The 15,514-nt window shown below is 36.4% G+C and overlaps 1 protein-coding gene across 8 annotated transcripts in view; it reads right to left on the bottom strand.

The window, feature by feature from the left end:
• CCDC88A (coiled-coil domain containing 88A) overlaps window positions 1-15,514 on the bottom strand; it is a 122,013-nt gene that overhangs the window by 55,736 nt on the left and 50,763 nt on the right. For all 8 annotated transcript variants that reach the window (XM_046661169.1, XM_046661168.1, XM_046661167.1 and 5 more), the window contains exons 8-10: window positions 12,788-12,960; window positions 3,187-3,268; window positions 883-1,041 (exon numbers count right to left, since the gene is read on the bottom strand). In XM_046661169.1, the coding sequence (XP_046517125.1) occupies window positions 883-1,041; window positions 3,187-3,268; window positions 12,788-12,960 (414 nt within the window). The remainder of the gene's footprint in view (window positions 1-882; window positions 1,042-3,186; window positions 3,269-12,787; window positions 12,961-15,514) is intronic.

The following is a 15,514-nucleotide window of genomic DNA, read 5'->3' as shown; positions in this document are numbered from 1 at the left end:
AAATCTATCTTGCTAAGTGATATACCTGCAGTTTATAAACTTAAGTCAAGAGAAAGTATATTAAAACAGTGGCATCTATAAGGATCCCTTAACAGTGCCAAGCATATGCTCATTTAAATAATTGGCAAAGAATTAATATATACCTTATCTTTGCAGTCTATCGAGTCTATTTTCTGGTAACTTTCAGGCTAACATTTTCTAACTACTTTCTCTTATAATGTTTTCACTTCTTGATTTTGACTACTCCTTCCTTCTTATCCACATTCTGAAATTGACCAAAATCTCCTCTGTTTACAGACAATGAGGAAATTAACTGAGAAAGCAAGAAAGAATGCAGCGGCAAGGACTGTCCAATTCTTGCTGTCAAACTCAACTACATGTAACACTGAACAGCAACCATTAAGTAGGAAAAATTGTTTTCTCTAATTTGTTTATATACATATGTAAAGAGATATAAATTTGTTTATACTTATAAAGAGGGAGAGAAGCACCTTCGTTAATCCTAACCTAGTATTCAGAGTTGAGTAGTGATCAGAAATATATTTTGCTTTCACTTCTAGAAACAAATTTGAAATTAGTAGAGATAAATACTTTATTTTGACTATGCGGCAAGGACTTCAAAAGTCTGCCCTACCTATAATGCTAAATAAAGGAATGAAAGAAGAGCCCCAAAGAGTTCAATAAAATTAATAACCAAAAATCCCTTTTTAAAAGTCTAAGGAATATGCTGATCTATCATAAAATAAACACCTGAAGGTATTTACAGTTTGCTCAACATTTAAGAGTCCCTCCCTTATATTTATTAAGTGTACTTTAAATGCATTTTGAAAATCATAACACTTTTAAAGAAAAAAATTGTGAACGACAAATTACACAACATACCTCAACTCTTGCCTTATAAAATTCAATATCATGTAGCCTCTCTTTATATCTGCTGACTTCACTTTCAAGTTTATCAACTCTGACTGCCTTCTCTCGAAGTGCGTCTAATTCATCTCGGTACATTCTTGCAGAACGAGCATCCGAAAGCAAATTCATGTTCTAAATACAAATAAATATTAATATTTTAAATATTATTTTCTATTCTCAAATTGATAATCCTTGGTTGTACAATTTGATGAATTTACTAAACAAAATCAATGATTTTTTTACTTTAAAAGTATGAATTTTATGGTAGGTAAATCATACCTCAATTAAGTTTTTTTTTAATGGGGAGATAAAAAGACTTTTTTATTTTACCAAGAATAAAAAGTATTTTAAACATATATGTTTATATACAACTATACAAACATGTTTATATATAAATTTTTATATAATGTTCTCTATCGGAAATGTAAGCTAACATCTGTTGCCAATCTTCCCCTTTTTCCCTGAGGAAGATTGTTCCTGAGCCAACATCTGTGCCGATCTTCTATTTTATAAGGGATGTTGCCACAGTGTGGCCTGACTAGTGGTGCTAGGTCCACACCCAGGATCCAAACCTGCAAACCCCGGGCCGCCAAAGCAGAGCGTGTGAACTTAACCACTACACCACCAGGCCGGCCTGCTGATTTTTATAATGCTTCCAAGTAAAATGATTAGTGCCATTTAAGACGTATATTAAAATTCAACCTTTTTTTCTTTAAAGATTGGCACCTGAGCTAACATCTGTTGCCAATCTTCTCTGTCTTGTTTTTCTTCTTCTTCTCCCCAAAGCCCCCCAGTACATAGTTGTATATTCTAGGTGTGAGTGCCTCTGGTTGTGCTATGTGGGATGCCACCTCAGCATGGCCTGATGAGCCATGCCATGTCTGCCCCCAAGATCCGAACCAGCAAAACCCTGGGCCGCTGAAGCGAAGCACGTGAACTTAACCATTCAGCCACTGGGCCAGCCCTAAAATTCACCCTTTTAAAAACCTTCTCATAATCCTTTAGAACAGCAGTTATCAAAGTGTGATCTAAGGACATCTGTGGTTCCCTGGAACCCTTTCAGGGAATTCATGAAGTCAAAACTATTTTCATAATAATATTAACACATTATTTCCTTTTTCACTCTCATTCTCTCATGAGGGTGCAATGGGGTTTTCCAGAGGCTGCATGGCATGCAGTATCTTAAGAGCCTGAATGCAGAAATAAATATGAGAATCTAGTAGTCTTTAATTAAGCTAGGCATTAAAGAGACTTTAAAAAATGTAAAAGAGTACCAAGCTTCTATTTTCTTTTTTGTTTTGGAAAATAACGGTTATTTAGTTAAAATAAAATTTTATGTTAACATGGAATGGATTATTATTTTTAAAGGAATTAATAAATTCTTAGTCTTAGCTTCTAATATAGTAAATACTAGTAGATATAATCCACATGAAACAATCTGCATTAATTTATAAGAGTGGAAAAAAATCTTGAGACCGAAAAGACTGAGACCATTGTTTTAGAGGGAGCACACATAGAAAAAATCCTGCTACCAAGAAGAGGAATAGCAGCCACAGCCATAGCTAAAAACAAAGATTACAACTCCCAGTCTCATTCATCTAGAAAGCTCCCAGTTTATGATCCTGCAAGTGGAATATTCCCTGAATTTAAAATGGCAGGTAAGGGGAAGAAACAACTGTCCAGTCTTACCCCAATCCTTACAATTTATGGGTTAAAGAAGACCTCATGCACTACCTCCAAATGAAAATGAAACATTACAGAGTGATTAGAAGAAGTGAATTCTTAATCTTGGTTCAAGATGAAAAAACATAAAGCTTTAGTAAAGTAAAAATAATTTTTAAAAAGTTTTTATCTTATTTAATAGGAAAAGAGTGAAGAATTAAAAGCATTCTGTCATATATAAGTTAACATAAAGCACCAGCAGAGAGCAGAGACCTAGAAGACAGACATAAGTAGCACAGTTTACAGTACAGCCTCCAAATCCACAAAAGGCAAATACATAAAAAGAGAAACTTGGAACTGCCCCAGTCCCAAAGGCTCCAATGAATCTTAGCAAAGTTTGAATAGTACTGATACAGAAGAAAAGTCCAAAGACCTTGATTTCTAGTTTTGGCTTTGGCATTTTGCAAGAGAGAAACACTGAAAAAGTCATCAAATGTCTTTAAGCCTCATAAAGTAACCTCATAAAGCATTAAGATAAAGGTTATAAATTATAAGGAGAAAAATCAATTTCTAATTACTTAGTGGTCCTATATACTAAAAGTTCCAGGTACAAACCTCTTGCTGCAGCCTTTTTAGTTCTATTTCCATTTGTTCAAGTTCTTGTTTACAGTCCAACAATTGTTCAGTCTTTTCCTCCCTTAAATACAAAAAATATTTATTAAAGAATAAGCTGACAACTTTCAAAAACTATGATCATCTGCATTAATACAAATGTACTGTCATTACTAAATATCTATTTGAGCCCTGGCCCAGGGGAAAAAGACAAAGAAATGGCTATCAGGAATTTATATGATTAGCTGTCATCAATCAAACTCCTGCAAGTTTTCCAGAGGCTAACTTCAATGACTAACGCCCTCACAGTTCATCTTTCCTCCCACCCCCATTCCCACTCTCCCCTCCCCCTCTCTGCACAACCAAAGACAAATACTGGAAGAGTTTCTATGCAAGACAATACTATCTGGATTTGACACTTATAAGTATCTCCAAACTATTTTCAACATTTACAATAGCCTAAAGGAAATTACATGCTGCCACGCAGATACCTAAAATCTTTACTTCTCTACTGATTTCTTCCCTGTAGCCTAAAAACATCCTCACATTTCAACTATTACTTTTTTTCCTCTGTACACTGCTTTACTTTTAACTCCCATTTTCTATCTCCTCTTCAGAGCCAAGTTCCTCAAAGTAAAATCTCCACTCACTATCTCTACTTTTCCACCTTCTGTCCTTTTTTTTCTTTCCTGGTGAGGAAGATTGTCCCTGAGTTAACATCTGTTGCCAATCTTCCTCTCTTTGCTTGAGGAAGATTGTCCCTGAGCTAAATCTGTGCCAGTCTTCCTCCATTTTGTATATGGGATGCCACCACAGCATGGCTTGATGAGCGGTATGTAGATCCACACCCGGGATCCAAACCTGCAAACCCCAGACTGCTGAAGCAGAGCGCACGAACTTAGCCACCAAGCCACCAGGCTGGCTCCCCACCTCTGTTCTTTAATAAAAGGTAAATGTTCATTGTATAAAACAATCTGTTGTTCACATCTCCCCTTATCTTTACATTTTTTCCAAAACCATAATTTTTAATGGAAAAAATTCCGTTGATAGAGGAACCATAATTTATTTATTTAAGTGGATTCCATTTTCCACTATAAAAATGTTTTGGTAAATACCTTATTATACATAAAACACTGTATATTTCAGGACTGTAATGTCTAAAAGTACATTATAGGCTTAAAGGTACTTGATATATACTGTCAAACTGCCCTCCAGAAAGGTCATTACCGATTTATAATGCAACCAACAGAGGATAAAAGTGCCCATATGTGAAACAATTTAACCACTGAAAAATCTTATTGTTCTAATTTACATATATTTGAATACTTAGAAAAGGCTAATTTTGTTTTCCTATGTTTGTGCCATTAAAATTTCTTCTGATAAAAGGCTATTACCTTTTGTAATTTACAAGATATTTCTTACAAATATTTCTTTATGGATTTGTTGAACACTTTTTTAAAAACTAAAAATAAATTTTATTTTTTATTGTGATAACATATATATAAAATTGCTATTTTAGCCATTTTAAGTGTATAATTCAGTAGCGTTAATTACATTTCCAATGTTGTTAAATTATCACTGCTATCTATTCCCAAAACGTCTTCATCATCCCAAACAGAAACTCTGTACCCATTAAACAATAACTCTCCAATTCCCCCATATCCCCAGCCACTACTTCTAATCTTTGTCTCTCTGAATTTGCCTTTTAACGATAGTTCATTTAAGTGGAATTATACAATATTTGTCATTTTGTATCTGGTTTATCTCACTTAGCAAATTGTTTTCAGGGCTCATCCATGCTGTAGCAGGTATCAGAATGTCATTCCTTCTTATGGCCGAATAATATTCCATTGTATACCTATAGCACATTTTGTTTATCCACTCATCTGTTCATGGACTCTTGGGTTGTTTCAGCCTTTTGGTCATTGGGAATAATGCTGCAATGAACATTGGCATACAAGTATCTGTTTGCATTCCTGTTTTCAGTTTTTGGGGTATATACCTAGGAGTGAATTTGTGGAGTCATAAGAAAATTCTATGTTTAAGGGGCTGGCCCTGTGGCCATGTGGTTAAGTTCACGTGCTCCACTTTGGCGGCCCAGGGTTTCACTGCTTCAAATCCTGGGCGCGAACATGGCACTGCTCATCAGACCACACTGAGGCTGCATCCCACATGCCACAACTAGAAGGACCCAAAACTAAAAATACACAACTATGTACCGGGGGGCTTTGGGGAAAAAAATACAAATAAAATCTTTAAAAAAAAAAAAGCAAGAAAATTCTATGTTTAAATTTCTGAGGAGTATTGTCAAATGTTATTCACTTATTTTTTCCAGATGATTACATATTTAACATTTTTTATACAAACAGAACAATCAACTTTTTTTTTTTAAGATTTTATTTTTCCTTTTTCTCCCCAAAGCCCCCCGGTACATAGTTGTATATTCTTAGCTGTGGGTCCTTCTAGTTGTGGCATGTGGGATGCCACCTCAGCATGGCCTGATGAGCAGTGCCATGTCTGCACCCAGGATCCAAACCAGCAAAACCCTGAGCCACGGAAGCAGAGCACGCAAACTTACCACTCAGCCACGGGGCCGGCCCCCACAATCACCTTTTATAAACACTTCTTTTGCGTTCGTGCAAAGCTCTTCTCCACCTCGAGAACATATACATATTCTCTATTTTTCTTTCTGGTTCTTTCAGCATTATTTAATTTTCCATCTGGCTCTTTAACCCATTTGAAATTCACTTTGGTGTATGTGATGAATTTGAATAATTTGTCCAAAAGAGTTATCCAGGAGTTCCAGCCTCATTAATAAAATAATTCCTTTTTGCACTTACTTGATCATTCTATGTACAGCAGTGAGGCTTCCATCCACACCCCCCCACTGACACTGTTTTTCATAAAGTTGATTACTTCCTTATTGCTGTATCCAATGGATTATTTTCACATCTTTTTGAAGAATTTAATACAGTTAACTCCATTCTTCTTGACGCTCTCTCTCCTTTGGCTCCCATGACTCCCCACTCTAAAGGTTTTTCTACTTCTCTACATATTAATTGTCTGAGGCTTCTTTTCTTTTTTTTTTTGCACTTTCAGCCATTTTTTATTTACAGTTTGTGTTCAATGCAAATCAATTCCATAACATGAGAAGTTACTATGAATCAAAGCATAAATACACAAACACAATATACAATCCAAAGTAGAGGTATAGCATTCAGATGTGAAACAAAAGGGAATGTTCATTCACATACACAGTAGCTCAAGATCTGCTGGAGACTGTTGTTCCAGTGTAGGTTTCTAAAGGTGGGGAAAAAAATGACTAGTTATCAAGACTACTGTGGTCATATTAGATAGAGGAACATCTAAGCTTCAGTGTGTAACAATGCAAACAAAATATTTCAGGGAGTGTCTATTTTTAAAAAAGTTTTTGTGCATCGAGGCAGTTGTGAAAATATTTACTTTCCAGAATCAAGCCCACGTTAAGGCTTTAAGAACAGGTTCGAACTCTAAAAATACTGACTGATAACAGAAAGTGTTCCAAATGTGGCTATTCGGATTCATAGTTTTTTAAAAAAGTATTTAAAGAAAAGAGTATGAAAGTTTTTCTGAATTTAATGCAAGTTAAGCTTCCAATCTCCACTTGCTAAATACTTGATTTACAGTTTCAGCTTCTTCATATATTTACCTTTTTAATTTCAAGATTTGTCAATTTTCCCTTCAAAACAGATCACTTTTTAAATTGTAAAAAGTATCCAACATATGCTAAATACAAAGCATTTTGAAATTAGCTGAGGTGAATGCACTTCTACTCTTTGGAATCAGTTCAGCTAAATGAATCTGGTGCTCTTATTGAATATAGGTGATTAGTATATAAGCAAAATTTACTCATTATGCTTGGATTTAGGGTAGATTCCAATCCATCATTAGTCTGGCACATGCCAATTACTACATAGTCAAATGCAATGTCAAATTCAAAGCCTGAGAGGAAAGAGTTCAGTTCTCAAGAGAACAGTGATAGCTTAACAATGTAAAACTTTATCTAGAGTACACTGGCATTAAATTAGTACTGCTGAAACAAAACATTGAGGATTTACAGTAACACCTGGAAGTTCCTTCTAATGTACATAGAATCATGGAAGCTTTTTATATTACCCGTTTTATGGCCTTATAGATTTAAAGAACCAAACGAAAATTGGATCTGTTCCACATCCCATCCTTTATCTCTAGATAAGGTAAAATCTATTCTTATTTCAAGGTAGAGTTTTATGTGTCCATATTTCTTAAGCCACATTTCAAAGAAATCATCTCTTAAAATTTTTAGATGTTGTCTCTCTTCATCTTGTACCTGAAACTCCAGGAAATTTAATACTGGCATTCATCATCTAGTCAAACCCTTCACATGCTCTTCAAACCAATCAAATTTGGGATCCTCAACATATTCTGTGTCAATAAAATAAGGTGTAGAATTAGCAGATTTGATGAAGTCCTGTTTTTTTCCTTGCCACAGTGGACATCTAGATGCCATTTTGATTGGGCTTAGAATATTTAGAAGATGGGGAAGTACAGATGTTTCTTGGCCTGAGTCTCTTAACAGTAGAGATGTAGAAGGGAGAACAAGATCACAGAGACTAGCTGTTGACTGCAGAGCACCACCACTTGTCTTGGTGGTGGCATTAGCTGTATTTGGGGCAGCCAAGGTACTCTGGGAGGAGTTACTTGAAGTTGTTGCAACAGTTGTTTGATTTGAATAAATCGGTGTGGGTAGGAGCAGCATCAGAAGCAGCAGCCCCAGTCCGAGCCTGGCCACCACTGCTCTGCCCATGTCCACTCCGTCGGTGTGCGACATGTCACGCTGGAAATTGGGTGTGTGGAGAACCGCTGGTTCGGCACAGGCACAGGCAAGGTCTCTCTGAGCCTTTTGTTGATTTCACGTTCTGTGCCCATCTTTTGGCTAACAATTATCAAGCTCTCATTATCTGGGCCAGGCACCGGTTTTTTTTTTTTTTTAGGAAGATTAGCCCTGAGCTAACATCTGCTACCAGTCCTCCTCTTTTTGCTAAGGAAGACTGGCCCTGAGCTAACATCCATGCCCATCTTCCTCTACTTTATATGTGGGATGCCTGCAACAGAATGGCTTGACAAGTGATGCGTAGGTCCGCACCCAGGATCCAAACTGGCAAACCCTGGGCCGCCAAAGCGGAACGTGCAAACTTAACCGCTGTGCCACTGCGCCAGCCCCTATGCCAGGCTAAGCACTTACACTCCGCCACACACTTAATCCTTACAAGAGCCTTCTAAAGAAATAGTAGCAGCGATAGCTGCTTATATTTATTAAACACTTATGTACTAGACACTGTTCACTTTACATATTTACCTCACACAACAACCCACTACTTAACAGGCTAGGAAACTGAGCAGCCTTAGAAAGATTAAGTAACTTGGCCACTCAGTTAAGATGTGTTTTGCCAGGATTCACACTTGGGCAGAAAGCCTCTAAAGCTCATGCCCTTGATCAAATGCTGTATCTCTCTAGAGTATCTATTTTCAGAAGTCTCATTTTATGGATGAAGAAACTGAGTAATGTGGCTAATAAATGGTGAAGTCTGCCCTTAACCACTTAAACCCCTTTTTAATGTTTGTGTTCTTCAGATTACATCCTTCTCATTCTTCATGTTCTTCCTGAGCAGTCTTATCTACTCCCACGGTTTCAACTACTATTTATAGGCTGCATGTTATTCTGTACCAGTAAGCAAGTGATTTCAAATCTCCATTCTGCATTGTGGACCAGATAGTCAATTATCCAATGAGCCTTTCCACAGAGATATTTCAAAGGTACCCCAAAATGAATATGTCAAAAACTAAACTTGCCTTTCATCTTAGTCTTATTTCTTTCTCTTATGTTCCCTGAGTGAATGACATTCACCATCCAGATAGACACTGATTACAGGAAAGTGGGAATTATACAAAGACCCTGCCTTGTCCCTTACCTCCTCTTCAACCTCATTGTTACAACCTTCCATCAGGCCTATGCCACTTCTTGCTTGGACTGTCCTTCAATCCACCTTCACACTGCCACCAGAATTCACTTTTTCAATTTGAACACTAAGAGTTGGCCACTAGGCTAGTATCTCTTTAGTAAAACATAAATCTGATCTTGTTCTTCTCCTATGCAAAAAAGTCTTCAATTGGTCCCCACTTTTCAAAGTCCCAACTTCTTAATAAAGCACAGGTGACCTTCCACGTATCCACTCCATCATTTTCAACTTCATTTTTTGCCATGCCCCTCCTTATATCCTATTGAACTGTTGCAGTTTCTTCTGCTTAGAATAACCAATTGAGCCTTTTCAACCTAGTTAATGCCTATCATCAACCGAAATGTGACTATCTCTATGAAATCTTCCTGACACCATTTTTTTTCTCTCAAGTCAGAAATGATCAAAACTCTTTTGGGTTTCAACTGCAGGCTATGCAGACTTCTAATACACCTTCAGTTTCACATTATTTCACTGATCTGTTTAAAAGTTTATCTCACAACAATTTAAAAACGGACAAAGGCTTTGAATAGACATTTCTCCAAAGAAGATATACAAATGGTCAATAAGTACATGAAAAGATGCTCAACATCATTAGTCACCAGGAAATGAAAGTCAAAACCACAGTGAGATATCACTTCATACACACCAGGATGGCTATAATCAAAAAAGTGTACAAAAACAAGTATTGGTGAGGATATAGAGAAATTAGAGCCGTCATGCTTTGCTGGTGGGAATGCAAAATGGTGTAGCCAAATATTTTGAGCTTCTCAAAAGGTTAAACGTAGAGCTACCATATGACCTAGCATTTCCACTCCTCAGTATATACCCAAGAGAACCGAAAACATATGTCCACACAAAAATGTGCACATGAATGTTCACAGGAGCATTATTCATAATAGCCAAAAAGTGGAAACAATCCAAATGTGCATCAACTGATAAATGGATAACCAAAATGTGGCATATCCATATAATAGAATATTATTCAACCATAAAAAGGAGTATTGATAAATGCTACAGTAACATAAACCTTGACAACATTATGCTAAGTGAAAGAAGTCAGCCACAAAAGGCCACATAATGTATGATTCCATTTATATGAAATGTCCAGAATAGGCAAATCCATGGAAATAAAAGTATATTTGTGGTTGCCAGGAGCCAAAGGCAAAGGGGAAGAGGGAATGACTGCTAATCAGTATGAAGTTTCGTTTTAGGATAATGAAAATGTCTTGAAATTAGATAGTGTGTGATAATATACTAAACGAATATACTAAAAATCACTGAATTGTACACTTTAAAAGGATGAATTTTCTGATATAAATTATATCTCAATAAACCTGTTATTTAAAAAAAGAATAGGGGCTGGTCCTGTAGCCAAGTGGTTAGGTTCGCGCGCTCCGCTTCGGCGGCCCAGGGTTTCGCCGGTTCAGATCCTGGGCATAGACATGGCATGGCTCATTGGGCCACACTGGGGCGGCGTCCTACATGCCACAACTAGAAGGACCCACAAATAAAAATACACAACTATGTACTGGGGGGCTTTGAGAGAAAAAGGAAAAATAAAATCTTCAAAAAAAAAAAAAGAATAATTTATATGATAGAAAAATTCTTTGAAAACATGGGATCCATGGAGGCAGAGAGAATTATTAAAAGGAAATCTTTGATAGTGTTAACTACTACATTAAAATGAAATGTATAAGGAATTACTTCTTACATCCAAATCGCAAATTATACTTTTGCTCTATATGTTAATAAATCAAAAGCAGTTATATTACGATGTATCACCCATAAGTATGTTATTAGTTAATTTGCATGTTCTCATTACAATTATTTATTTTCACTAGGTATATGGCAACCTGAACTTTTTTTTTTAAGAAGATTAGCCCTGAGCTAACATCTGCAGCCAATCCTCCTCTTTTTGCTGAGGAAGACTGGCCCTGAGCTAACATCCATGCCCATCTTCCTCTACTTTATATGTGGGACACCTGCCACAGCATGGCTTGCCAAGTCGTGCCAGGTCCGCACCCGGGATCCAAACCAGCAAACCCTGGGCCACAGAAACGGAACATGTGCACTTAACTGCTGCGCCACCAGGCTGGCCCCAACCTGAACTATTTTTATCCACCATGATTTCCGCACTTCATCACTTTAGTAAAGATTCGTCCTAAGAAAATGACTTAAAACAAATATTACTAGAAGAAATCCATGAAGGAACAGTTTTTCAAAGGACATCAAAGCTATTAGATGATATTTGATGCAATGCTAGTTACCGGGAATACCTGCTGTATCTGTGATATTTATATACCTGTTAAAAATATTCATTTACCCGTTAAAAATATTCATATTTACATTTTCCAATCAGCATATGAGAGCATAAACTGTATCAATCTCTTTAAGTTGTTTGGAGTCTTAATAATTTCCATGGCCAAGTAAATTTTATTTAAAAATCAAATTCTAATATGCAAAATGTTAAATGAATTCACAGCCATCATTGCAGTTCTAATTGCATGCTTTATCTAAAGACTGGAGAAGATTGTACTAAATTATATGGAAGAAACTAGTGTTCACTGTTTAGGCTATCCATTAACTGTCAGTCAAACTAATAACAGCAATCTCTTCCCTAATTTTCCTAGTGCAGCTGTTTATAGAATATCCTGGGCGTGTTCATTTCAATAGATACATAATAATGCAGACATCTACCAAGAAAGCTGTATTTTTTTGTTTTCAAATTTTCCTATAGACCGTATATTTTTTCTACCTTGCATATTCAATCACTTTCTTAAACCAATTGCTTTAAATAATCAGTAAATAAACTTAATTGCTATACTGTAGCTTTAAATTTAAAATCTACACTCTGAAGCCCAAATTCCAGGAAAACAAACCAAAAAAAAAAAAAAAAAACCCAAACACAAAAATCCTTTGTTCTTTTTAAAATGCAAAATAAAAGATCCCCAGGAGATAGCGGTCCTGTCTTTACATATGATTCACCAAGAAATGCCTATGTGATATTTTTAGTGACTTCTGCAATAATCTTTGAAAGTTAAATAAATATAATTTCATCAGCACTAACCAATCTGAATATTTACCATTTCTTAGTGCATGGCTCAGGCACTTTAATTACTCAGTGCAGAAGATACACAAAATTATTTTTTTGTAATACTGTATACCAACAATTCAGTCTTTTATAATACTAATTTTAAAAGAGCTAAACTTACTGCTCTGTACCAGTGGCTGCCAGTATTTCATATTTCAAGGAATGTAAAAATAAAAAAAATTAAGGAGACCCCAATTTACCAAGGAAGAACACTATTTTATAAAAGAAAGAATATTTTAACACTAGAAAGATAGGAAGGACATAACTCAGAAAAAAGGGCACCCTTTAAATTGGTAAGATTTAGCATTAGGAAAACCCCATGCCAGTCTCCTTATTTTTCTCATTTTGTCAAACACTAGTGAAAACAGGTTAGCAATGGGGAACCACTAATCTATATTCCATAAGCCTAAAAATATTGTTTAGGTCACCTTTACGACCATATAAATTCAGTGAGCCTTGAAAATTAGCAACTTACAATTCCTGCCTAAGTCTTCTTATCTTGGCCTTAGCATCTGCCAGTTCCACTGACAGATGTTGTCGACTTTCTGTTCGCTTCATGCCTGGAGATCCACAGGGTGATTGTGCAGATGAAGAGGCATGGGGCAGAAAATGAAGACCATCCCGCTCTTCAGAGAGCTCTATTATAGTCTAAGGAAATATAGAAATAACCACAGAATCACTTTTAGTATTCTACATATCAGAGAACTAAACACATCAACACTATATACCGAGTCTAAGTACTATACTACAATATCAAAAACAATTCATTGGTCAAAAATAACTTTGTCATATTTAGCTGTCATTTTTAAAAATTTCATTCAACAGTTCATGGGTAAGCTATTTAGTAGATAACACTAGAACAAAACTTAGTATTTTTCTGTTTCTAATTTTTTAACAAAAGAAATCAATTGTGGTAAAATAACTAGACCAGATAGGAACTGTTGGAAAGGCATGAGAGACTTTTTCACATAGGAAAGAAATTAACCCAAGAGTGATATGTCTACAACTGTGCTGTCCAATATGGTAGACAGTAACACAAGTGGTTACTTAATTACAAATTTAAAAAGTTAAAATACAATTCATTGGTCACACTAGCCATATTTCAAGTGCTCAACAGCCACATGTAGCTAATGGTTACTGTACTGGACAGTGCAGAAATACAATCTTACCATAATTGCAGAATTGGACAACACTGCTCTAGAATTGTAAACAGGGACCTCAGAGAGATCTAACAGATCCCTCAATCTTTTAATTCTGCCGGTAACTGAAGCAGAGAGATTGAATAGTCCATGATCACACTAGTAGCTAGCAGCATTGCCAAGACTCCAGGCCAGTCTCTTGACTCCATAAACTATGCTCTCTTACAATACTAGTTTCAATTTGCTTCCATCTCAATGTTTCTATTATTCTTTCTCTAGAGACCCTCCATGGGGCACAAATCTCCCTCTACTTATCCTAAACCTGAACTTTAAGAGCTATTTAACCTACATGTACCTCACTCAATCATATTTCTCCATTTCACTAATTTATTGGAAAATTCTCTTATTCTAAACCAATTTCTGCTTTTCTTTAAAACTTCTCAGGCAAGCAGAAATTGTCTTCTATAACAATTTCAACTGTCCTTCTATTCCAGACAGAATAGGTGGAATTACCACCTTGGGACCATGGAATCACCATCCTCACTTTGTTTCTCATCACCAAGTCTTATACTGCCCCTCACTTAATCACTACTTTTCTTTCTTTTTTTTTTTTCAAACCACCATCAGAACTCATTTCTTTATCCTTGGGATATATTTCAGCACCTGAATGAAGGTCTGTCCACCTATCACTTTCAAAGATTCCAGTAAGCCTATTGAGAAATCACAGAATGTGACTTGCCAGTTCCTGTTCTTGCTACAATTCCATATCCATTCCCTATTCCATATACACAGGGTTCTCCAGTGAAGGAATCATACCTCTTTTGTGCCGTCCCTTCTTTACTAGCATTACTCCCAAGTCACCATATCTATGCCTGAAGCTTTCATCATCCGACTCCCCCCTTTCCGCTCAATCAAATGGATTATTCCTGGCTACTCTAGAGTTCCTACTCGGCTTGGAACTACAATTAGGCCCTTAAATGTCACCCGTACTTTCTAATTTAACACTACCATGCCATCTTTGACTATAGCTCACCCTTTGGGGGAAAAGGAAAAGGGAACTAATATTTATAGAACTCCTAGCTAAGGAATTTTCCAACAAGATCTCATCCAATACTGTTATCAGCAACATAAGTTATTATGTCTATTTTAAACATAAAGAAACTGAGGCTCATATACATTACTTAAGCAAAGTCACACATTTAATGATAGGTATAAGAGGAATTCAAGTTTGACTCTAACAGTATGTCATTTTCCTTACCTACCATCAGTTTTTTCTATTCCTACTCCAAGCTGATAAAGAACTCTAAGAGAGAGAGAAAAAAATACATAGCCCTACTACAGATCTTGCCATTCATTTCCAGTTAAGCTCTTTCCAGTGCCCATCAATCCTTTTATTGAAATCTTGCTGATTCCTGGCAAATTTCCCCACCTTGGCTGTTGTAAATATATTTATTCTCTTCTCTCTACTTAAGCCTCCAACTGCAAACTGGTATCATCACTTCCAACAAATGACCTCTCCTCCAACTTATCAAAGAAACAAAACCACCTGAGATGAATGCCTCCATTTTTATGCATCCCTTTCTCCCAACACAAATTCCTTACTTCTATAACATTTTCAGTTAGCTTCTTTCTCCTTGTTCTTCAAAGATATACAAGTTTCTTCTATCTCAGAAAGAAAAAATCACATTTCTCTCTTGCTACCCTTCTATTTCTCTTTCAATGCTACTTTTTTTTTTCCTCCTTTTTCTCCCCAAACCCCTCACCCCAGCACATAGCTGTATATTTTTAGTTATGGGTCCTTCTGGTTGTGGCATGTGGGACGCCACCTCAGCACGGCCTGATGAGCGGTGCCATGTCCAGGCCCAGGATCCGAACCAGTGAAACCCTAGGCCGCCGAAGAGGAGCGTACGAACTTAACCGCTCGGCCACGGGGCTGGCCCCTCAATTATCTTTAATCTTGCCTTCTAACATCCCCTGACTCTAACAATGGTACCTGCACATACTAAGTATTTAATAAACATTTATTTCACACACAAATTAGAATTTAATTATATTCTACCTTA

This window comes from Equus quagga, chromosome 5, assembly GCF_021613505.1.
Source record: "Equus quagga isolate Etosha38 chromosome 5, UCLA_HA_Equagga_1.0, whole genome shotgun sequence".
In the NCBI taxonomy this organism is placed as follows: Eukaryota; Metazoa; Chordata; class Mammalia; order Perissodactyla; family Equidae; genus Equus; species Equus quagga.
This window is presented reverse-complemented; position numbering and strand designations above follow the sequence as displayed.